The sequence below is a fragment of the Adiantum capillus-veneris genome, chromosome 11 (assembly GCF_014529385.1).
Source record: "Adiantum capillus-veneris isolate H3 chromosome 11, ASM1452938v2, whole genome shotgun sequence".
NCBI lineage: Eukaryota > Viridiplantae > Streptophyta > Polypodiopsida > Polypodiales > Pteridaceae > Adiantum > Adiantum capillus-veneris.
This window is the reverse complement of record NC_140941.1, coordinates 114285176-114310534: the sequence shown is the minus strand read 5'-3', so window position 1 is coordinate 114310534 and position 25359 is coordinate 114285176. Positions and strand designations below refer to the sequence as shown.

At 44.6% G+C, this 25359-nt stretch overlaps 1 protein-coding gene across 2 annotated transcripts in view; it reads right to left on the bottom strand.

The window, feature by feature from the left end:
- Positions 1 to 318: 318 nt before the first annotated feature.
- The window catches only part of LOC147447863 (squamosa promoter-binding-like protein 1), a 25334-nt gene continuing 293 nt past the window's right edge, over positions 319 to 25359 (bottom strand). The window contains exons 1-11 of one of the 2 annotated variants that reach the window (XM_086523716.1): positions 25146 to 25359; positions 23841 to 24655; positions 23474 to 23646; positions 4958 to 5730; positions 4776 to 4850; positions 4244 to 4351; positions 4036 to 4153; positions 3824 to 3959; positions 3552 to 3729; positions 2357 to 2962; positions 319 to 1003 (exon numbers count right to left, since the gene is read on the bottom strand). The exon at positions 25146 to 25359 is cut by the window's right edge and continues 293 nt beyond it. In XM_086523716.1, coding sequence (XP_086379842.1) covers positions 539 to 1003; positions 2357 to 2962; positions 3552 to 3729; positions 3824 to 3959; positions 4036 to 4153; positions 4244 to 4351; positions 4776 to 4850; positions 4958 to 5730; positions 23474 to 23646; positions 23841 to 24547 — 3339 coding nt within the window. In that variant the 5' untranslated portion in view covers positions 24548 to 24655; positions 25146 to 25359 and the 3' untranslated portion in view covers positions 319 to 538. Of the gene's footprint in view, positions 1004 to 2356; positions 2963 to 3551; positions 3730 to 3823; positions 3960 to 4035; positions 4154 to 4243; positions 4352 to 4775; positions 4851 to 4957; positions 5731 to 23473; positions 23647 to 23840 lie in introns of both variants that reach the window. The other variant, XM_086523715.1, reaches the window with a different exon arrangement.

The window sequence follows — 25359 nt, the reverse complement described above, 5'->3', positions numbered from 1 at the left end:
GCACCGCTGCTACGGCCAGTAAACAAGTTAATGGCACACGCCAAAAACCCATGCACAGCTGCTACAGCCAGAAAACAAGTTAATGACTTGTGTCATACTTGTATAAGACAATTGATTTCATGAAGAGATGTACTAAGTTATTTAGGTGCCAAATGGCCTGTAACATAAATTGGCAACTATCACTGAAAAGTCTCACACACTCCCTCGTTTCGACGTTCTACTTTTACATCATCTTTTCTCGTACCTTACTATTGCAGAGAACGGAACCCCAATAGAATGTTCAGCCATCATGTTCATGTAATAACAAGCAATTCCACATCCCACAAAGGTTACCTTTTATTACTAGCTGGTTTATTCAAAGAGCTGGAAAAAGACCCAAAGGTTGGAGCACATACGATCAACTGGTGTACAAATTTGGGTGAGAGAGAGAGAGAGAGAGAGAGAGAGAGAGAGAGAGAATCGCCATCATCGATATTGGTGTGGTTCTTGAAAAAACACAAGATTGCATATGACATTTTCTTACAGAGGAGTAACCTAATTAGATGGAGCCAAAACTGATGGATTCCCACACGAAGGGACCTTGCATATAGTTGACATAGGGAGAACCCCTCATGAGGACACCTACACATACACATACAGCAGCCACCGCGAGCATGGAGAGCACCAAGGGACGATACATGAATCCTTTGTTTAAGCCACGGATGCGCAGAGGCAGAGCATGTGCTAGTTGAGCCTCTCTGACTCTACAAGAGCATGCTTGTACTTGCTTTGTAGGAAGCGACTTTCGAGGAGACGAAGCAAAGGCATTCTCATTGCTGATATTCAAGGCCAAGTGTGGGGGCTTTGCGATGGACCCCACTTTCGAAGATCCGTTTTCATTGCCTAGTTTTAGAAGCTTACCTTGCACCATCTTCACATACTCGTCATTGCCACTAGACACCGCATACATTACAGGAGTCTGCCCAAAAGCATCCTTAGCGCTTGTCCAGGCCAATGCCCATATCTGCAATATCAAAGCTTATTAGCTTCCTTGATAAAGAGGTGTTTGCGTGTGTGTGTGTGTGTGTGTGTGCGCGCGCGTGTGTGTGAGTGTGCACACGCGCGAAACAGCCTTTGAGCGACCTAAAACGCAGAACATTTAGGGCCATTTCAGAGTTTCCGAAACGCATTTCAGACTGCTCAAGTGCTCTTATGTTTTGACAATTTTGCAGATTGTACATTCAGCAAGTTGTCTGCGTCTCCACTGTCTACACGTTCCATACTACCCCCCGCTCTCTCTCTTTCGGAGCACGCTGGCCAGGCATGCAAGACGCCCGGTCAGACTACTAACCATGGAGGAAATTGATGAGATTCGCCAACGACCGATGATAGATCTCTTGTGATTCAGCTATCCCAACAAGCCGCCCATTTTTTGCTTAGTTTGTTGCTTGGCTCACATCGACCAACTTAGGACCCCATAGCATATATCTTTGTTTTGTACTGTTGTTAGGTTATTTTGTTACTCTGACTTCGTATCAGATCCACCACTTTGTAACTTTCGGGTCTCATAGGTCATTATGGCCTTTTGAAGACGTTAATATAACATTTCATTTCATTTCATTTCTCTCTCTCTCTCTCTCTCACACACACACACACACACACACACACCTAGGTGAATCCAGGAATAGCTAAAATTCACCTATGAAGGAAAGTGCAAGCTATAGACTCATGTTAGTCATCCATAAGTCAATATAACCATCAACTTCATCATGCATAGTAGTAACTAAATACTACAACATCCCCACAAACGTAATCAGTGTTGTGTAGAACTAGGTACTAATATATGCTCCCGACTCAAAAGACACCACACACTCTACAGGTGTCGGGGATAGTTATAACTAATAATTGATCCTTATGAGGTGAATTGCAGTTGACGTCAAGTGTGTATTTACTATTTAGTGGTTAATGAGAAATGTTAAGTGTTGTAAGTATTCAATACGGACTACAGCTAACATCTCTTTACAATATACTATCGACTCTGTTTACATATTTACGTATATTCCCGTTTCGCATTTCCCCATTCCTCCCCGGTCTGAAACTCCATTTCGCCCATTTCCAAGCCGTTTCCATTTCTCTGTTTCCGAAACTCTAGCAACCATGGTGGGGGGGGGGGGGGGGGGGGGGGTGGGGGGGGGGGGGGGTGGGGGGGTGGGGGTGGGGGGGGGGGGGGGGGGGGGGGGGGGGGTGTTACAAAAGAAAAAATGTGGGTGTGTGTGTTACAAAAAAAAAAAATGTGCGCACGCACGTGCATGTGCATGCACGCACGCCGTGTTCTTCTGCCAAAAAACATGCAAAGCCTAATAAAGATTTTACGGACCTCTGCTGGAGCATCTGTCAAAGCATCTACAACACTCTCAGCAGACTGCATGCCGGCAGCAACATGAAGAGGTGTAAATCCATCACAAATGGGAGAATCAGGCCGAAAAAAGTACTCGCGCTTAGAATCTGTAGATGTAGCCTCAACAGGAGGAGAGTATGCCACCAAAAACTTCACCATGTCCCTCGCTTTACTTTTTACAGCAACATGCAGAAGGTTGGCTTCCATCAAAACTTCAAGAGCCCTCGAGTGTGCCTGCTGCAAAGAGCTATCATGTGCGCTAAAAAGGAGGTCCAGAATCCACCTTACAACAGCACAACAGCTATGCTCCACTGCAAACAGCAGCAACCACCTGTATCTTTCAATTGAAAACTCTGGCATCTCTAAATGCAGATAATGATCCTTTCGTTGAACCCTCTGTAGAAGCCAACCAAGCTCATGCAAAAAGTGAATAATATCAGCCTCTAATGTGCTGGAACTTGCTCTGGCCGAGTACTTATCGCCACTTTCAACATACTTTTTCTCTAGTGAGCTTATCTCTTGACATATGGGCTTCTCAGCAATGATTATTGGGAATGCAGTGCCCCTCCAGATCTGTCCCTCCACCTGTAAAGCATAACGATCATGTAGTACCACTTTACTAGTAAGATTTCTGGCATGCTTAGCTCAGTTTACAGAAGTGGGTTTGCGAAACTAATTTTCATATAAGCAATCAATCCACAGAGTTTACTCATTCAAGTGGCAATAAATTGTCATATACCTTTGTAAGATATTAAAAAAAAACCAGAAGGGATTCAAAAAAAAAAAAAACAAGAATTTAATTCCAAATTATAAATCCCCAACCAAATTTATTTTAATTTTTAATTTAAAAAACCTTACAAGTAACTCGTGATCAAACAATTCATATTCAACCAAATAATATTCTAGATCATGAAAAGTAATGATGCATCTTTAAGAGAGGAAACCTTCAATTAGTATTGAACGACATCTGAACAAAATTCTCGAGGATATGAATGATGTTACAGCATGTACAACTCTAAAGAACAACCCAAAGAGACAAAAACAACCACCTAAACAAAGAGCTAAACAGGCAAGCTCAGCAGAAAATAATGAAGCTTGTCAAAACTTATGATAACACTAAGCTGATCAAGTCCTTTGCACAAACACTGTGATTGATAAAAATCACACTACTTGCCTCAATGAAGCCACGGCCGATGCTATGGAACGGGCCAACAGTAAATGTGATGGCTTGATCTTGGGTAGCATCAGAAGAAGCAACTGATGTCTCCTCTCTATCCCTTTTCTTCTCCTTCACATTGGTGGATAAATCAATTCCCTTGATTGTACACTTTCCTTGAAATGCACACACAAGTCTGCAAATTTGGAGCCCAAGAAACTAAGCAAAGATACTTCAATGATGAATATACTGTATGATTCCAGTCACAAACCAACACCTCTATTTCTTACTTTGTTCCAGGGGAACTAAGATGCTGGCCTCTTATAGTAAGATCGACTCTCTCTCCCATTACTGCTGCAAAAGGTTGCACCAAAGCCAAACGAGGTACCTGCATTGGCCTATGATTCAAATTTGGGTACACCTTCCCTGCAAACATGCAAAACGCTAATTACTCACCCCCCTTTAGAAAAGTTGCTACTCTATTAGAAAGAAGCAGGCCTACCATCAACTATAAAAGCACTGGCCTCCCCAAAGTATGCAAGCACTCGTCCTTTACTCCAAAAATCATCATCTGAGATGCTGATCAGCCTCTGCAGGCTTTTATTAATGTTTTTACAAAGCTGAAAACAAACTGAAATGTTAAGTTGTATGGTAAAAAAGTAATATGTTGTTGCTCAATACTGTAATATAAAGACACTTGCACAGCATACCTTTTCCCATGCATGCACTGGCATGCATACAAAAATTGTTAATATAATACAACCAGGTTTGATATGTCCCTCTAGTTCACTGGGTCGATGGTCCAACCACTTCAGGATCTGAAAGAGAGAAACAACTTCAACAGCAATAGACAGAAGAATCAAAGATGACAATAATAGACAGCCTAGGACAAATCAATGACAAACATTCAGCACTGTTTCACATCCTATACAGATACCGTAATGATCTCGTAAACAAAGTGTTACATGATTATGCAAGTTTAAAGTTAATGCTAATGCACATACATGCATTCCCAAAAATCACCTTATCAGTGCATGCACACACACAAGCCATATACACGTACATGCAAGCATGTACGCACCAAACACCCCCAACCCACCGGATGCCTATGCAGACACACAAGCATGTACCCACAAAACATCCCCAACCCACCCGATGCCTATGCATATACACAACCACAAATACACAAGAATATACAAACCAGGATAACTGTTAAGTCCATAGTAAAAGAGGGCTTCTCACCTTACTTCGCATCGAGGAAGGAATATCTTCTGGGTTTTTGTCAAAGATCTTGAACCACAATGAGCCAGTCTGTTCCTGAAAAAGACAAATAAATCCATTCCTTGAGGAAAGTACATCAGGGTGGAATGAACTGGAAACAAAGAAAATTCATCAATGCCGTGAGTGCTAGAAGGCTAGGATACCTGCTTATCAAGGCTGGTATCTGAGGAATGATCTGACAAACCTCCTATTGTCTCAAATTGATCTCCTTGAGGAGATGTATGAGTATCTGGAGGTAGGCACCTTTCTCTAGTCTGTAATGCCCCAGCTGCTCGCAAATTGCCAGTGGAATTTACAAATGCGGCCTCATTATTTTGAGATATCCAATGCCGCCTATCTTGCTGAATAAAACCCTCTTGTGTACATCGTTGATAGGTATCTGAGAGCAACCTTTCATCCAGGGAGTCTCCATTTGAACTGTTTGACTTATCAGTATATACAGGGGGAGTGGTAGGCAGCACAGGAGGCCGTTCCTTTGAAAATGTGAGAGGGCCTGGTTGCTCTTCCGAAGAGAACCGGGAGTACCCATTCCCATTCTGCTTTGTAACTATGTGAGAACCTACTGAATTCACATAAGGCTCATGCGATTGCACTGTCTCTTGTATGGGAACAGATGCCCCATGGCCCACGTCAGCATTGACTTTTTGCAGTTGTGGGAGAGATGACAACAAAGCAGTTGACAAAGCAGATATCAAAGCCTCCGCTGGTGCTGGTGTAACAGCCAAGTTACATCCAATATTAGCGTTGGATAGAAGCAAATTGCTTAAAAGCTGTGATTTAGAAACAGCATTCAGCAAGTTGTTTTGTGGTGCACATTCTAAACGCTTGGATTCCGCATTTCCAACTGCTGCTCTTGCATTAAGGAGAGTCTGTACAAGGGTTTGTTCCTGCAGTAATTTTTCAAGCTCATCTTTCCCTGGCAGAACATCATAGTCCAATTAGTTTTGATGTTCACAATGCAAAACTAGGGGCAAGCATCAAGCTCCAATTTAGAAGGTAAGCTAGCATGCACAGCTTTTTATTTTAAGCCTTTAAACTACTTGAAAAAATGACAATGGGCCATCACAGATCTTCTTTTGACTAGTATTAAGTAGACTTCTTATATCCGCACGGAAACCTAAATGCATTCTTTAGGGCACCAGCTTTAATGACGAAAACATCAATTGTTGGAAAAACAAGATTCAAAACTAGGTGAGAGGTGGTCCATGGACCAGTTCTCATACGGTGATGCACACCTTACGTATGGCGTGCAATCTCTGAAGTGGAGTAATCAAACCACAAGTTATCAATTGTGTAAACAACAAAATCAATTACCCATAATCTCCTGATGACAAAATGTGAGATTTCATACAGATTTCGTTAACTTCAAAAGTTCGCGCTTGAATAAGAGCCTATTTTGGCCAAAACTGTGTGTGTGTGTGTGTGTGTGTGTGTGTGTGTGTGTGTGTGTGTGTTCTATATATATATATATATATTTATTTATGAAATGAAATAAAATGAAGCCTAAATGGCTATTGTCATGAATCTTAAGCAGTATTAAACATCTTGAAACGGCCAAAATGACCTATGAGACCAAACTGGTACAATCCTGATGAATCTGATACAATGTCAGGGTAAAAAATAAAATGAAATGAAATAAAATGAAGAGTAAATGGCTATTGTCATGAATCTGAGCAGCTCATAGCTGTGTAGCACTATAAAGTGTGTGAAGCAGAGTTACCTTACCGGGGAACGCCCCCGTTCTGGCGTTCCGGGGAGCAGCTCCCTTCCCGAACGTTCCGGAACGTCCCGGAACGTCTGGACGTTCCAAGTGGCCAGGGCAAACCAGAACGGCCGTTCCGACACCTTCCGGAACGCCCTTGGAACGACCAACGCCTACAAACAAATTTGGCAAAAATTGAAAAAAATGAAGTAAATGTTTGGGCTTCTTTTTGAAGTGTGCAAGGCCTCAAGGACTCGTAAAATGCACCCCCCTCCCCCTTTCTCTCCACAAGCTAATCCTCAAGGCTCAAGCTCTCTCCCTCTCACACTCTCAAGATCTCTCCCTCTCAAGACTCACTCTCTCAAGGCTCAAGGCTTCAAGCCTTCAAGCTCTCTTCCTCTCCCTCCCACTCTCTCAAATCTCTCCCTCTCCCTCTCACTCTCTCAAGCTCTCTCCCCCTCTCCCTCTCTCTCTCTCTCTCTCTCTCTCTCTCTCTCTCTCTCTCTCTCTCTCTCTCTTCAACTCACGACAGACGGATTTGTCACACGGCCCAGTTACATGGACACACATCTATCTCATAGGTTACGATGTGCTATAGGCCAGATTCGCACATCTTCACACCAGCTTGGGATTGAGACAGGTAGATTCAAAGGCATACCAGCAGACAGTAGGATATGTCAATTATGCCATGCAGAGCCAGAGACAGAGTTTCACTACATATGTCGCTGCACAATCTACTATGAGATTCGGGGACGCTTTCATTGTCTATTCAGAGATGGTTTTGACTCGTTAGACAGAGTCATGAGATATCAGGATCAAAGATGTCTCGGATTATTCCTACTTGAGATTCAGAGACATAGAGACGCTCTATTGAATGGGCAAAGACAGAGACAGTCCCAGAGACGCATCTCAGATTTCTTCAGTCTGAGTACCATAGAGGCAGAGGGGACACCTCCACCACAGAGCTCGGTTCCCACCCATACACACACCAGCGGTACTCTCATTCATCGAGCTATAGAGTTAGGGAGATCGAGACGACCGCGACTGAGGAGGGGAGCCACGCAGCACCGGCGGAGATTGCGGCAAAGGATCCACAAGATTCTAGCACGACACCCAGAGTGTCGATCAGGATAGGCTTCATGCTACTACTATATTGTATCATGGTGACACTTATCCCCACTTTGTACCTTTATGGCATGATACCATTGCTCAGCCTACCAGCCACCCATAGGAGTCGGTAACACTCCTATCAGTTCTTTGTTTGTAGTTTTCTTTGTTTGTACCCAGACTTGGTACTAGACTCATCATTGTAATCAGTTGGTCTCATAGGTCATTTTGGCCTTTTGTAGACGTTAATATATCATTTCATTTCTCTCATATCATCATCTAGTCATAGTAAGGTTGAATGGTCTTCAAAACGAGTTTTTTGTGGGTATTAGAGTCAAAGGACTCTAATACTCCTTGTATTTTAAACAGAAGGAGCTAAAAAATGCATTATTTGGGTGTTTTTTATACCTCCCATTCCGCGCCGTTCCCGTTCCGGACCCCTAGCCGTTCCCCCGTTCCACGGAGATCCCGTCGCCATTCCCGTTCCGCGTACCGGGTAACTATGGTGTGAAGAGGAAATAGCCGATGGTACAACTCAGTGTATGAACATCAATGTCAGAGGATGTCTAGCATCGGGCACTGTCCGAGGATATACTGCATCAGACGCTGTAGAATATCATCGATGTACGCCATCATAAGTACTCGTACTAGGCGTCTCGCATGTCGAGCTAAAGTGATATGTATCCTCTGTCGTAGTCTTCGTCGATACTGTGAGGCACCCCCCACTCTCGGGCATTTGGATCTCCCTAGCTCAGTAGCCCGATCGATCAACATACCTCTGGTGTGGGTAATATTTGGGCCCTGCTGAGTGGTTTGCCCCTCTTTTTGCCCAATAGGCGATCTGAAGAAATCCATAATCTGCCTCTGAGACTGTCTCTCTGCCCGTCTTCGCAACCAGCTCTCTGTGTGTCTCCATACCTCGAGTAAAAATAACCCCCGACATCCCTGACCCTCATATCTCATGACCCAAGATAGTGACCCAAAATGAAATCGCCCCGGTATCTCGTAGTACACCGGACAGTGACATATGTAATGCAACTCTGTCTCAGGCTCCAAAATGCATAGCTTGCATATCCTAGCCTCTGCAGGTATCCCCCTAAATCTCTCCGTCTCAACCTCAAGCTGATGTGAAGAGGTGCATAACTGATCAATAGAACACCGTATCCCCCAAGATAAATGTGTATCCATGTAACTAGGTCTAGTCACAAATCTAACCTACGTTGGTTGGAGAAGATGCTCTCTATAGAAAGCCACCTTCGTGCCCAATTCTCATGTCAGCTGAATCCAAGTCCTCCTAGAACAAGTAGAGAAAGGTCCTGACGAATGAGCCTAGTGATCTCTGTGCGCGTAATAAACAAAGAGGGTGCATCCAAAGGAGTACTGGAGTCTGGAAAGGAGGCAATCTATCCATATTGAAACCATGTAACTGAAACCATGATGTCATCTGTCCATCCCAACAAGTAATATCCCCCTTCAATGCTAGCTGTCGAGAAGACTTAAGAGCTGAGCTAGCATATCTCTAGATGGGGAGGTCCCATAAACTATGCATGAGGAGACTGATCTGGTGAGTGCCTCAACAGATGCAGCAAGCTCTGCTCTGATAATCTCATGAGAGAGAGAGAGATGAAATGAAATGAAATGTTATATTAACGTCTTCAAAAGGTCAAAGTGACCTATGAGACCAGAACGTTACAATGTGGTGGATCTCGTACAAAGTCAGAATAACAAAATGACAAAATAAAAATACTATGGAATCCTAAAACTAGTAGGTGTGAACTAAGCAGCTAGCTGGGATAGCGAAATCACAAGAGATCCAATATCAATCGCTGGCGGGTCTCATCAATCTCCTCCATGGTCAGCAGTCTGACCGGGCATCATGCACGCCGGGCCAAAGTGGTCCGAATCCTCTTATGTAGCCTCCGTCAATGCTGTGTAGTCCTTTGCAATCGTGGGTGTGATCTCCCCAGCTCAGTCGCTCGATCGATCAGTGTGCTCTGGTGTGAGGCGACAAGCTTTGTTGTGGTGGTAGCTTCTCCGGGTGACATTGGGGTGTCCAGTGTCTACTCTAAAGAAGTCCGTGATGTGTCTATGAGACTGGCTAGCCTCTCCTCTCATCAAGCTCTCTTTGTGTCTGCGCAGCTCGAGCAGAAACAAACCCAGGCATCTCTGATCCTCGTACTTCATGACTTTGGAGAGTGGTCCAAAGCCATCTCTGAACAAGCAATGGAAGCGGCCTCGTATCTCGTAGTAGACGAGGCAGTGGCATGTGTAGTGTAGCTCTGTCTCAGGCTCCATGTCACACAGGGGGCATGTCCTGGCCTTTGTTGGTACTCTGTTGTATCTCCCAATCTCGATCCGCAATTGGTGTGAAGATGTGCGTATTACCCGGGACGCGGAACGCGGAGCGGGAACGACGACGGGATCCCCGCGGAACGGGGGAACGGCTAGGGGTTCAGAACGGGAACGGCACGGAACGGGAGGTATAAAAAACACCCAAATAGTGCATTTTTTAGCTTCTTGTGTTTAAATACAAGGAGTATTAGAGTGCTTTGACTCTAATACTCACAAAAAACTCGTTTTGAAGACCATTCAATCTTGCTATGACTAGATGATGTGAGAGAGAGAGAGAGAGAGAGAGAGGGAGAGACTCGAGAGAGTGAGAGGGAGAGGGAGAGATTTGAGAGAGTGGGAGGGAGAGGAAGAGAGCTTGAAGGCTTAAAGCCTTGAGCCTTGAGAGAGTGAGTCTTGAGAGGGAGAGATCTTGAGAGTGTGAGAGGGAGAGAGCTTGAGCCTTGAGGATTAGCTTGTGGAGAGAAAGGGGGAGGGGGGTGCATTTTATGAGTCCTTGAGGCCTTGCACACTTCAAAAAGAAGCCCAAACATTTACTTCAATTTTTTCATTTTTTGCCAAATTTGTTTGTAGCCGTTGGCCGTTCCAGGGGCATTCCGAAACGTTTTGGGGGCGTTCGGAACGTTCAGGAACGGCCGTTCCGGTTTGCACTGGCCACCCGGAACGTCAAACGTTTCGGGACGTTTCGGAACGTTCGGGAAGGGAACTGCCCCCCCGGAACACCGAAACGGGGGCTAGGGGGCGTTCCCCGGTAACTATGCATGATCATATCCCATGAGACAAGTGGGTGTCCATGTATCTAGGCCTCGTCACAAAACCGTCCTCCGTAAGTTGGAGAAGATGCTCGCTGTAGAAAGCCATCTTCGTGCCCAACTCCTATGCTAGCTGTATCCATGTCCTCCTGGTGTCTAGCTGAGATATCTACTTTTACACTTCCACAATCCTTTACTTCTTTCCTTCCGTTAGTGATTCCTTTTAGCTTGAATGATGATTCCTTTTACCTTTCCCTAAGAGTGGGAATGAGAGAGTGCGAAAGAGATGTGTAGAGGGAGAGAGAAAGAGAGAGGAGGAGAATGACACCCGATGAGTTCCCAACCAACCCTTCAAGGGCCCCCCACACCGTTGTCAATGTGGTATTTGCTTTAGATTGCTCATTTGCACTCCCGATGTGAGAGGAATGAGGGGCTGAAAACGCAAAACTCGACGATGCCGATGATACACAACAATGGAGCACTCAATGCCGGCGAGGAAATGGCCAAGGGGAGGCTCTGTTAGAGTTCATTTTCCTGTTCGGTGGTAGCTCCGGTATCTCCCAGGAGAGGATCAGGGAGTGAGGGCTCTTTTGTAGTTGTGCCTGGCCAATGTGAGGTGGGTCTCTCTTGTCGAGTCGTAGCACCATGTTTAGCTCGGGTTTTGACTCAGTTCCATGGCTATTTGTGCTCCTGCGGGCTAGGAATATATCATGGGAATATTATTTCCCAGCCTTGTGCTATTTTTACCCCAGCTTCCCACAACCATCTGATGCCCTTCCCCAGTTTCCTCCCATTTCAAGGTCGTGAGGGCTGGGTCGGTTTGTCCTATATATGGACATGGGGGGTCACTCCAGTACATAGCAGTTGTGCCTAGAGGGAGGCGCCCTCCCTTGAGTGCCCCAAAGGGGCTTGCAAAGGACCTGGCGTTTTTCCTCCAGATCAGCCAATGTTTTGCTGAGTGGGTAGTTTTTTTCTTGATGATCGACAGCAAATTTGTCGAGATCCTTTTGGATGACAGGTTTGCAAGTAGTGTCGACAGTTGTTTTGGTGGGGACATCTAGTTCCGACTCCCGCAATCAGTAACATTTGGATGCTTCTTCCATACATCCCTTTGAAGTTTGGAGAGCTCCAACCTTGGGGGCAACCCTTCTTCAGGTGTGCAGATCTCGCCACAGCTGACTAGCATAACAGGTTCTTCCCTTGCAGTCTTTCTGGCATGTTACAAATCAGCCCCAACGTCTTTGCGGACTTGTTCCCCAAACCGGTTCCTTTACTCTTCCTTTGGGTACTGGAGTCATCTTGTGTTTTAGATATTAATTGCACAATTCAATTGTGGGTATGTTCTCTTCAGCACAAGTACAAAGGACAGTTTTGGTGAAGATCTTAAGGAAGCAAGTTACAACAGTAGGAGTATATGTGCTCTTCCGAGTCTGTATGCAGTTTGGCATTTTGTATTGGATTGTACCTACAGGTTTTGATCTTGGCAGATGCAGAGATACGGCGGACATTTTGGTTTGATCTCAGAGAGTTTGCTTGAGTAGTTAGGTCTTGTTGGACCCCGACAGCTTCTTTGGCAAGCATGATCCTCAGGTGACGACCTCTCAGGTCTTCCTATTCTTAGCAGTCCAAGTTTACCGATGGTGTGATTCTCCTTGAGTCTCGAGTTCCATGAGATTCAGGTCTTGCTATTCAGATACAAAGGACGCAGTTTTACTCCAGGTTGTCTCGGATTTCTTTCTGGTGGTACTCATTCTCTCTTCCAGGATTGAGCGAGAGGGGGACTTTCTATCTTTTGGGAGAGTTCTCAGCTTCAGCTCTTGAGCTTTCAGTGACAGTGTTTGCTCTGTTCCGACGTGGGATGAGACGGTTGTTACCTCCAAGCGTACTTTTGAGGATACTTCTCTTTCAAAGGGGGCTTCTAGGTTATTATCTTCTGTTGACTTCCGATGTTCCATTCAACGGAGTACCATGTATGGTGTCTTCCAATCCTTGGTTTCCCTTGCCCATTTCTTACGGTTTGGGGTGGTGTGCTTTAACCCACAATGCAGTTATTATCTTCACGGATGTTTCTCTTTGCCATTTCGATGGTTGCCTTGTCTTCGGATTTATGGTGTGACGGTTGCTCTTCCCAATGCATTTGTAACTAACTTGGACACTCCAAGTCAAGATTCTACCGCGACACAGCAGAGATTCACTTCAAAACAGTTCACAATTCACAATTGATTCGACACGACCTGGCGGAGTTCCGTGCCTAGAGATATTGACCCCAAAGACTGGGGCCCCTTTCGGTAATTCTTTTTGTATTAATCTGCAACTCAAAGTACAAGGAGTGGGAGGGGTCTCACTATCAAACTCTACGTCCAGATGCTCTGAGAAGTGGGAGCCCAACAACACATATAAAGAGTTACAAGGGATGCCAAAAGCAGAGCCCCAAAAGCTGTCCCAAAGCTTTCAAAAATAAAGCAAGTTCCTCTCACAAGCCCTCTTGGGGAATTAAAGCAACTCCCAAAAAGCCCAGCGTATGAAATTTTCAGCCCATGCGTAGAATAAAGCAAAGAATTTTCATACGCTGCTACCACTTTAACATTCCGCAAAACGCGTCGTAAATTCCGAAATTGTCTGTTCGACAATGCCACGTTAGCATTTAGCAGAAAATCCGGGACTGCCTGCCACGTAAGCAATGACCGCGCGTGTGTATTGGGTAGCCACGTCACCAATTTGTGACATGCATCCGAACAGTAGTTCCTATGCCTCGTCTTCCAGATTGAACACTGGAGACTGTACCATACAAGACACACCTACTTACCTTATCCTTAGACTGGCATGTTATCTTTCATACCCCAATCCTCCGCACCAAGCGAGTATGGTCGAGGTCTGCAATAGTACTTAACAAAAGAAGCAAAAAAAGTTAAACCAACTCATTCAAGCCGCCAAAGGCCCTAAAAGACAAAAGGGGTTATAAAAATCCTAACCCAACCAACTTGCAGATCAGTTGCCGAGGGGCCTATACACTAAAATAAACAACCACACACACACACACACACACACACATTAGCGCAGAAAATGATGACGTGGCATATTGTGCAAGCAGACCCACGATTTGGGGAAATGGAAACTAATGTGGCAACGCTGCATGGACAACCCTCTGGGCAGGAGCTTTTGGACCAATGCTTTTGGATCTTTAGCTTTTCAAAATTCATGTAATTGCTTATGGATAAGCCAAGCCTCAACGGCCTTTAAATAGATTGTGCGTTCTGTGTGTGTGTGTGTGTGTGTGTGTGTGTGCGTGCAGCACAAGCAGAGTATAGCCACCGAATTGTGTCTCATGTGAATTCTCTCTCTTTTCGTTCATATGTTTTGAGGTGCGAAACGTTTGTTCCAATTTGTTCTCTAAGTTGGCACGTGGTGCGGTTCCGTAACAGATCCACTAACCATTATACCACCAATGTCTATAACCGGCCTATACAACGTAGAGGGCGGTACTATTTCAATTACCTTTTAACTTTACACAGAGCATTGAGAAGGGAAGAGAACACAGTTGCGTCCAGCGACTAGAATGTCACTGCGCACACAAAACCGACACCCTGTAGTCCCCAAAGATTGGCGCCCCTTTCGGTATTTCTTTATTTAAATTAAGGTAGACGATCCGACCACTTCGCACAAGCTTTCACAAAGCTGTCCAAACCTGGCGAGGGCTGAAAACGCAGGTTTTCGACCTGATTTTGGCTGCATAACGGCACAAAAACCCTTGTAGGTCAAAAGCACCTGTCTAGGACGGATTCCCTCGCTATCTGGAAGCTTTCTGGTGAACTGTCACAGAAATTCAGCGGGCTGAAATTCCCTGTTTTTCACTGCCGGGTGCCCAAAAGCCTGCAATGGGACAATTCCCCTGTGAATCGGACCAGTTTTCACGCGAGAAAACTCTCCAAACTCGCAATCTTTCGCGATGGAACTGTGCGTACCTGTGGGGGATTAGCAATTAGCTAATCCGGTTCCTGTTCAGAAGGCTCTTGCCTTGGCAAACGCGCATAAACCCCCAGAACTGTACATGTTCATCTGAGTAGCCCATCTAGTGGGGCATTACCATATGTGCCAAAGGGGAGAGAGAGATGCACGAGAGCAAATCATCGCGCTACATGAGACAGAGGAGAAGGCAAGCTTTCCATTAAAGCTGTAGACCTGCACCCACTACTCACACACACACTGTAGCTCACTTCTGATCAAAAATCAACCTCCTCTCTCAAATTGGGCGCCCCCTCTTCAGCTCAAAGTAGCAAACTCCCCAGAAGCTGCCATGTGTCCAGTTTGCCCCTTTTGAGTTAATTCTCTAGTTCCCACTGAGTTATAAAGTTATAAGTCACTTTCCGAGTGGCCCAGACTTCATTTGGCACACACAGGCTTCCATACTCATCAGAATTCAGTGCTAACTGGCCCGACCAGTCCTAGACTGACCGACCCAGACTCCCGTTGTGAGAAACCTATTCAGCCGCAGCCGTTTCACACTGGCCATGCAATGTCCACTTGCACCTTTTCAAGGGTTCCGAGAAAAACAAGTAAAAATAAAAATAAATAAAAATATCTAGTACTTATTTACGGAAGGCAACAGGAAAAATACACCTCCTGGTGACACACCCCACCCTTGAAATACTGCAAGCGACCTCGCTTGCATGCCAATAATACATGCAGTATCTCTTGATATCACATATATTCTCACATATATTCTATGATGGGAATCCAAGATATACATGCTTCCGGAAATGTAGCGTTGGACGATTAAACAATCCCACCAACCTGGCTACGACACATATATCAAGCATAGAAGTCTTCTAGTGTACTCTGAAGCACAAACTTCTCTAGCTAAATTCTGTATGGAAAGAGTAGATACAATTGCTTAACTACTCTCTTGAGCATCATGAACCATGCTCTTGCCTTGCTCCAAAAAGTATACATCAAGTCACTGTGGGTTTCATCTGAAAGGCTTCAAGATACAATTGCAATAGCTGAGGTGAATCAAGCAATTCAGACTCTTCCATCCATTTGGCATCCAACGATGGATAGTTCTTGAACTTCACCAAATAGCGCCTTCCAACCTTTCCTCTAACCTTTCTTTCTTTATGTGCCAATATTTGTTCAGGAACAAGGATTTCATCCAATTCTTCCACTTCGGGTTGTTCCTCATCAAGCATATTCTCTGGCACATCACCAACAAAGGGTCTCAGAAGGCTAACATGAAAAGCATTATGTATTTTCCAGCCTTATGGTAGCTTTAACCTATAAGCTACATCGCTAATCTTTTCTGAAATCTGAAAAGGACCACAATATGCATACTGAGCTTAGGAAACGAGCGTTCCTTGCCTTTCCTTTTCCTTAACCTGGCCTTTTCAAAGCGCAAAAGCACCCAATCACCAAGTGAAAATACAAGTTCACGACCGTGACGATCAGCAGCTTTCTTTTGCTTAGCCTGAGTCTTCTCAAGAGCAATCTTTATCTTCCTGTATGTTTCATCCATATCTGCACATACTTGTCTGCCTCAAAAATCTTGTCCTTAGTCTGCAAAATGGGCGGGACTTTCTTTCCTCCTTCCACTATCTCAAATGGTGCCTTACCTGTTGACGTAAGCACAGTGTTATTGTAAGCATATTCAACCAGTGGAAGATGGTGTTCCCAAGTTGCCTTGTGCTCTGACACATAACATTTGAGCAGGTCCAAAACAGTAGAATTTGCCTCTTCTGACTGTCCATCAGTTTGCGGATGAAACGAAGAAGAGAACTTTAGCGTAGTGCCCATGTTCTCAAACAATGCCTTCCAGAAAAGACTCGTCATACGTGGATCCATGTCACTGACAATTGACTGAGGCATCCTGTGATATTGCTCATGAATATCTTGACCATGTGTTTTGGCTTTATCTTCTTCCTCACAGGAATGAAATGGGCCTGCTTACTGAACCTACAAATGATAGTCCAAATCCCATCATTGCTTGTTTGCGTCCTTGGAAGATCAAAGATAAAGTCCATTGCTATGCTTTCCCATGACCTATCAGGGATCGGCAATGGCTGCAACAATCCCGGTTGCTTTTGTCTGTCAAATTTGACTTTTTGGCATACTAAGCATGATCTTACAAATGTGTCAACATCTTGACGCAAAGCTGGCCAATAGAAGAATGCCTCAACCCCTTTAACTGTCGCATCAATTCCACGATGCCCAGCATAAGGTGGTGCATGACTTTCCATCAAAATCTTTGGCCGTAACTGTTTAGTAACGCATAACTTTCCATGCATCATGAGAAAGTCATTCTTAAGCATATAGTGCTCATGATGTTGCCCATCAACAAGCTGATCATAGATCCTTGCAAAATATGAATCTTCAGCATATTGTGTCTTCATTTCGTCTAGTTCACAATGGTACGGAATTGACACTGCTGAAATTTGGGGCTTTCGTGACAACGCATCAGCCACCACATTCTTTTTCCCTTGCACATGCACAATCTGAAAATGGAACATTGACAAGATGTTTGCCCATCGCATGTGCTTCTCAAACAACTTCGTCTGTGTGAGAAAATATCGCAAGTTTGATGATCCGTTTGGACAACAAAATCAGCCCCTAGCAGATAGTGTTTCCAACTAGTGAGAGCATGAATTACTGCCAGCAATTCTTTCTCATAGACTTGCAAGTTTCTTTCAGTCTTCAAAAGAATTCTGCTCTCATATGCGACTACTCGGCCATTCTGCATTAGAACTGCACCAAGACTATGGCCACACGCATCACACTGAACCACAGAAGGTTTCGAAAGCTCTGGCAAAATGATTACCGGATCTGAAGTCAGCTTCTCTTTCAAGTGTTTGAACGCTAAAATTTCCTTGGCTGTCCACTTGAAAGTAACTCCTTTTCCTTGTAGTGCATGGAGTGGAGAAGCAATCTTAGCAAAATTTCGGATGAACCTCCTATAGTAGGAACATAAGCCTAGAAAGCTTCGAATGTCATGTACGGACTTCAAGTCTGGCCATGACCTAATTGCTTCCACTTTAGCGGGATCCATGCATACCCCATCCTTTGAAACAATGTGGCCAAGGAAGTGAATTTCTTGCAAAAAGAATTCACTCTTCTTCGCATTAATGAGTACTCTGTTCTTACGTAACTCATTGGAAACTGCACTCAAGTGATCCCTATGCTCCTCTTCAGACTTCGAATAGACAATCATGTCGTCAAAGAAGGTACCCACGAAGTTTCTATGTGGTCTAAAAATTTTGTCCATCATTCTATTAAACATGGCCGGAGCATTTGTGAGACCAAATGGCATAACAAGAAACTCATAGAGACCAAATGTTGTCTTGAACGCAGTCTTATGGACATCTTCTGGCCTAATGCGTATCTGATGGTACCCACTCTTTAGGTCTATTCTTGTAAACAATGACGCTCCCTCAAGCCGATCGAGAATGTCATCTATCCTCGGTATGGGGAACCTGTTCTTGATGGTATTCTTATTCAAGGCGCGATAGTCAATGCACATGCGCCATGAACCATCCTTCTTCTGCAATAAGAGTACAGGCGAACAAAAAGGGGATGAACTGGGCTGAATCAGCCCCTTCTCTAAAAGCTCGTTGACCTGACTCATAATCTCTTTCTGTTGGGCTGCACTAACCCTGTATGGTGGTCTATTCGGTGGACTAGAACCTGGCACAAGATCTATAGTATGATCCTCAGGTCTCTCAGGAGGTAACTCCCCTGGCAAAGAGTCTGAAAAACAATCACTGAAACCACTCAAAAAAGTTGATCTGTCTTTATCTAAGGTAGACAAATTAGATACAACTTGAGGTACTTATTTTGCAAAGATCAAGTACGCAGAAAGATGATTCTTTATTACAGATGAAATAGCAGAAGCAGAAACAACTGGAACAGACTCGCCTTTAAGCTTTACATCAAGGACATGAGTCTTTCCTCTATGTACAAGGGTAATCTTTTTGTTGTAAGTATCCACCATAGCATGTAACCTGTAACACCATGGGATACCCAGTAACACATCACAGCCCTCAAGTGGCATAATATGAAATTCTTCCGCATCCACATAGCTCTGAATGTGCAGACGAAGCTTTCCCAAAATGGGAGTAACAGGCTCTGAATGACCTGGGCATGCCAAACTTGCTTCCCCTGTCATACCCATCTCCTCTGCACGAATGCCCAACTTTGATGCCAATTCTGGTGATATGAAATTTGCACGGGCTCCTGGATCAAAGAAAACCAGCACTGTCTGGTCTCTAACTTTGCCCCAAGCTTTGCACACCTCTGTGGCATCTGTGTTTGGTTGGTCTCCAACCAAATCTGGAACAAGTCCTGCACTTGGCTTTGGCTTCTTCCCTTTATGGTCTGACTTGTCATCCTTATCCTGTGACTTCTTCTGTGGGCATTCATTTGCAAAATGTCATTCCTGTTCACAAATGCAGCATTTCTTGGCCTCCTTAAGAGCTTTCCTTTCTTCAAAAGTTTTGCCTAAAAAATGCCTTTTTTGTCCTTGTCCTTGTCCAAAAGAAGACTTAGACTGCTTCTTGGACATATCACCTTCTTCAATGGAGGGCTTCTTTGTGGGAGGCTCAGAAGGCTTTGCTGTAATATTGCCCTTGGCTGAAAACTGTTTGCCCTGGGACCCTTTCTTGTGGCTATTAAATCCATCGGAATCTCCCTTCGACAGATTGCTAGCCACTCTTGCATTCTCTATCAACTGAAACATATTCATGACAGTAGTCTTTGTGCAGTAGTCCCTGATTTTCTTGGGCAATCTGCAACAGTACTTCTCAATCTGTTCTGACAATGACACAAACCTGTAAGAGGTGACTGGCAACAGTGCGGCCCAAAACTGTTTATTGTACTCTTCCAGATTCGCACACTGTTTAGCATTCAACTCGTGCCATTCTGTCATCACATCCACTTCAAAAGTGTTTGTCAACCATGCAGGCGCAAAAAGCTGTTTGAATTGGACCCACGTTGTTGGGGCTTGGCCCTGGTTCAACTATGCGGTCCACCATTGAAGCGCATTCCCTTTCAAGAAAATGGAAACCTTGCGTATCTTTGAAGATTCCGTGAAGTTTCCTCCAGCATAAGCTGCATCGAACTGTTGTATGAAGGTCAAAGCCTTCAATTGATCCTCAGTTCCTCTGAAAGTTTCAAACTTCACTCCCTGCCCACCTTCCTTGTAATCCTTCACCTGACTCAAAGGAGCCACATTATCATAAACAGGTGCCTGTAACAGTGGTGCTCCATGAGTGTTCATTCCAGCACTCGCATCAATTGTTTTCCCTGTCATATCTGCATTTTGTACGTATGGCTACGAAAAACCAGTCATACCAAATTGTGTTCCAGGCACAATTGGACCCACGTTGTTGGGGCTTGACCCTGGTTCAACTATGCGGTCCACCATTGAAGCGCATTCCCTTTCAAGAAAATGGCAGCCTTGCGTATCTTTGAAGATTCCGTGAAGTTTCCTCCAGCATAAGCTGCATCGAACTGTTGTATGAAGGTCAAAGCCTTCAATTGATCCTCAGTTCCTCTGAAAGTTTCAAACTTCACTCCCTGCCCACCTTCCTTGTAATCCTTCACCTGACTCAAAGGAGCCACATTATCATAAACAGGTGCCTGTAACAGTGGTGCTCCATGAGTGTTCATTCCAGCACTCGCATCAATTGTTTTCCCTGTCATATCTGCATTTTGTACGTATGGCTACGAAAAACCAGTCATACCAAATTGTGTTCCAGGCACTCGAAACTGGCCATAGGCACCCTGAAAACTTGGTTGGACACACATGTTCGCGTACATAGGGTTACCCATGCCTGTTTGCATTGTCCCGAACACATTCCCTGGCATATAACCCGTGGAAGGTCTAGCCATAGCTTGAAACACTGAACCACCTTCAAAATAACCAAGATAAGTATTAGGTAATGGAAGGGTCTGACACATAGCGTGTTCATTACTCCCTTGACCATTCACAAACGGTTCCTGTCCAGCTAAAGCAAGCTGCTTTGGATCATTGGACACCACTAGTTGCTCAACCACATGGGCTTTCCCTCGAGCATCATGAGTCCTCTGCGCATTAGAAATGTCCTTTTCTTGCAACGGCTCAGTCATGCCCTGTGTAGGAGGCTCAAAACCCTGTGTCGGAGCCTGTAAGAACTCCTGCATCCTTGGGTTGTTAGCCAACTGCTGAAACATGTCCATGTAGCAATGCAGTTGAGTTCTAAACAACCTGTCCTCTTCTTGAAGAGTTGAAGGAATTTTCTCTGTGCCATGTAAGGAAGATCCCTCTTCAGGTACTTGGTCTCTCTTCTCTGCCATATCGACAAGCTCTGTGTTGCTTTCACCCACAACAATCCACGCTGCACTTTTTGAAGAAAAAGTGACTATCCCGTCGATGGAACCATATAACCGGCCTGTACAATGTAGAGGGCGGTACTATTTCAATTACCTGTTAGCTTTACACAGAGCATTGAGAAGGGAAGAGAACACAGTTGCGTCCAGCGACTAGAATGTCACTACGCACACGAGACCGACACCCTGTAGGCCGCATAGACAGGCGCCCCTTTCGGTATTTCTTTATTTAAATTAAGGTAGACGATCCGACCACTTCGCACAAGCTTTCACAAAGCTGTCCAAACCTGGCGAGGGCTGAAAACGCAGGTTTTCGACCTGATTTTGGCAACATAACGACGCAAAAACCCTTGTAGGTCAAAAGCACCTGTCTAGGACGGATTCCCTCGCTATCTGGAAGCTTTCTGGTGAGCTGTCACAGAAATTCAGCGGGCTGTAATTCCCGGTTTTTCACTGCCGGGTGCCCAAAAGCCTGTACACGCATCCCAAGGCTCTCACGAGGCTCCCCCGGGGGTCCCTTGCAGTTTAGGTGCGAAACCCTAAACCTGCAGAAAAACACAGCAGGCTGTAATTCGATGTTTCGGATCGTTTTTAGCGGAGCGAACACGCCTGCGCGTGTCCCAAGGGCTCCCGCAGGCAATGGGACAATTCCCCTGTGAATCGGACGAGTTTTCACGCGAGAAAACTCTCCAAGCTCGCAATCTTTCGCGATGGAACTGTGCGTACCTGTGGGGGATTAGCAATTAGCTAATCCGGTTCCTGTTCAGAAGGCTCTTGCCTTGGCAAACGTGCATAAACCCCCAGAACTGTACATGTTCATCTGAGTAGCCCATCTAGTGGGACATTACCATATGTGCCAAAGGGGGGAGAGAGATGCACGAGAGCAAATCATCGCGCTACATGAAACAGAGGAGAAGGCAAGCTTTCCATTAAAGCTGTAGACCTGCACCCACTACTCACACACACACTGTAGCTCACTTCTGTTCAAAAATCAACCTCCTCTCTCAAATTGGGCGCCCCCTCTTCAGTTGGAAGTAGCAAACTCCCCAGAAGCTGCCATGTGTCCAGTTTGCCCCTTTTGAGTTAATTCTCTAGTTCCCACTGACTTATAAAGCTATAAGTCACTTTCCGACCCAGACTCCCGCTGTGAGAAACCTATTCGGCCGCAGCCGTTTCACACTGGCCATGCAATGTCCACTTGCACCTTTTCAAGGGTTCCGGGGAAAACAAGTATAAATAAAAATATCTAGTACTTATTTACGAAAGGCAAGAGGAAAAATACACTTCCTGGTGACAATGTCACATTGTAAGAATAGGGAGGGGAGAGGGACAACAGTGTTAATCTCTCAACTAAGTCACTATCAAACATTCTCTCCATACTCTGAAGATGAGTGTCTTGAGAAAGCCGGATTTGCTCTCTTCTTAATTATCGTGGAATCTCGATGATAGTACACCAAATATGTCCCAAAATGTAGGATGAGGAAAGACTGTTCAACCAAATTGTGCGGATAATTCCTAGAGTCTTCTCTGATTACTGTTCAGCATGCACCAACCAAGAATCTTAGACAAAGTGATAAACGTGTGTATGTGTGTTTTGCTCCCTTTATAGGCGCACAAGGCTAACTAACATTCTTTACTGCATAGGTCCCCTATCCGACGCAAATGGGGAGATATCTGATAGCAAATGGCGATTTATTTGGAAGTAACCCATACATAAGGTGCATATCCACTTGGTAAAGGTCAATAAAGCGCTGTCCACAAATATATCGCATTGTCCTCTCAAAGATCCACAAATTCTCTCTCGAAACCAAATCTTGCACATATAAGGGCAATGCCTGGGGGCCTTTGAAAAAAAATGTCATCTGCCACAATCTCAAAGGTGTACAACTTGTATGGCCAGCTAAAAATATCTTCATTTACTTGAGCATTTCCCTGATGTGCCTTCACATAGCAATAAAATCTTTCTAAGTACCAGTGAGCAACAGTAAGAAGAAAAGCAAACACCTTGAAAGGAGGTGGTAGGCTATTCAAAAGAAAAGGTAACAGAGATAGCACAGGCAAAAGGGGTTCACAAACAATGACCATAAACACTAAGTTTATACAATCCAACGACAAAAACCACCATTTATTTTTCAAAAAAACTGCCCCCCTAGAGCCAAAGAACAACAGATTCCCCATGCTTCAAAGACAGTATGCTGCTCCACATAAACTTTTACCTTCTTCGAAATGCATACAACTTTTTGCATCAAATAAACTCATGCAACTTTCAAATTTAAGCCCTTTTGCACCCATGGGTCATGACAATAAATGAGCATGAAATTTCAGATAACAACTCTCGCACAAAAATGCAACCCTAAATTACATAAATACACTTAGGCAAAAAACTGCAAACACACCTTGTTGCTGTCCTGATGGACTGATAATCCTTGAAAGAACACTTTGATCTGCCAGAAGACAAGCCAAGGCTGTCGCAGCATCTGGCTGAGTTTTCCTTCTTCGCCGATTATGGCCAGCAAGCCTCTTCCTACAACTTCTCCGGTCATCATCAAACTCTTTAAGCAGATGAAACCTGCAAAATACGAGTTGTCTAAAAACCAATACGTTTCTAGAAAAAAGATCTCACATGCAGTCACAAACTAACCGAACAATCCTCTGCATGAGCAAGTACAGTGACAATAGCCATATGCCCTTATGCATGCGTAGACTGTAAACATGTGGGCACACTGCTGAAAATGTTTACAACCCTCTAATCTCAACACTAACCTGCTACATTGCTGACAAAATCGCTGCATTAATGTGTTCACTAGAGCTTTAGGAGACTTTGCATGAATCTCACAAACTTTATGCCGCCGATGATAATCTTTTGCATTCTGCAAATCTTCCGAACAGTTGTCGACCTGGCAACGTGTCTGCTGGTTTTCAGAAGGTGAATGGCGGCTTCTCTTTGAGCTTGGAGAGACTTCACCTGCCCCTGGTACGTGAACATTCCCACCGAGCTTTAAATCTAAAAGTCCATCATCCTCATGTGCTCGTGTCCTGCTGTTTAGTCCAAATTCATATAAAGTCGGTTCCTTATGCATCCCGTTTTCTTCATAATTTTCTGGTGGAGATGGTGAGCTGAAGTCAGATTCCCGCCCACCAATTTGGGAATAAGGACCTCTTTTGGTTCCACTACTCGTTGCTTGTGCAGTCAACGCTAAGCTATCCCACTCCCAATTTTGTGACCAATTCCTCACTCCTGAGACACTCCCATCTCGATAATCCACCTGTGTTAAATGCCAAGGTAATGGCGACTGGTGTGAAGTCGTCATATCATCAGCAGTATTGAAAGTAGACCTTGGATCTAGATGCCCATTCTGTGTCATGAGGTTGCAAGTCTGAGCTTGGAAAAAATCATGTTGATGGGCCGGCCAAAACTGCATGGTTGGCCCATCTTTGCCCCTGTAAGGTAGTCCTTGTACTTTCTCCATTGAGCTTTCTCAACATCCACTGCTGCACAAGACAAGTCCAGCATGCCAGTATGTGCTGTGCTTCACAAGGTGCCAAATTCGATAGATTCTTTGCCGGTTGAAAGGTACCTGCTGGTTGCAAATGTGTTAGAAGTCAGGGCAATGCAGACCAACCTTTTACTGAATGGTGATCACAAGCAAGAGAGCCGAGTCTTTGTTGTCCCCGCTCCTGTTGGCCCATTACGGGTGTGTAATCACTCGATTGTCTTCTTTAATTAAAAACACAGAAGCTTCCTTGTAGAAGCGCTTGCAAATGACAACCACCAAAGTTTGTACAAATGGAATTAGGGTAAAATTTCGGACGTGCTGCAACCAGATTGCTTCATACATAGCCATTGCATGAAAAAGCTATGCAGAAGAACATGCTGAGTATGACCACATGATGCGGAAATCCGTCAAACTCGATTTTTAACAATAGGTAAAGGGCCACAAATTGGGAAACCAGTAAAAATAGAGTGTGCTCTGTGCCAAAACAAGATGAAGAAGTGAAGGAAAACAAGAATCCTGGCCCTACAAGAGAGATAGCAATCAAAAATCAGTAAATGTAGCACAAGCAGACCTGCGAGGATTGAAAGCACAACCCTTGCTCACGGACGGATGCCTGCCTGCTCAGGCGGAATGGAGACGCAGATTGCAAACAGAAATCAGACTGGAGAACAGAGGAAGCAGCCAAAAGGTAAAGAGTGTGAAGCTGCACACGTGAGAAAGGGGGTTAGATAAAAGAAGCCGGTAAAAATAGAAAAGGGGGAAGGGCAGGTTGAAATGTGTCTGTA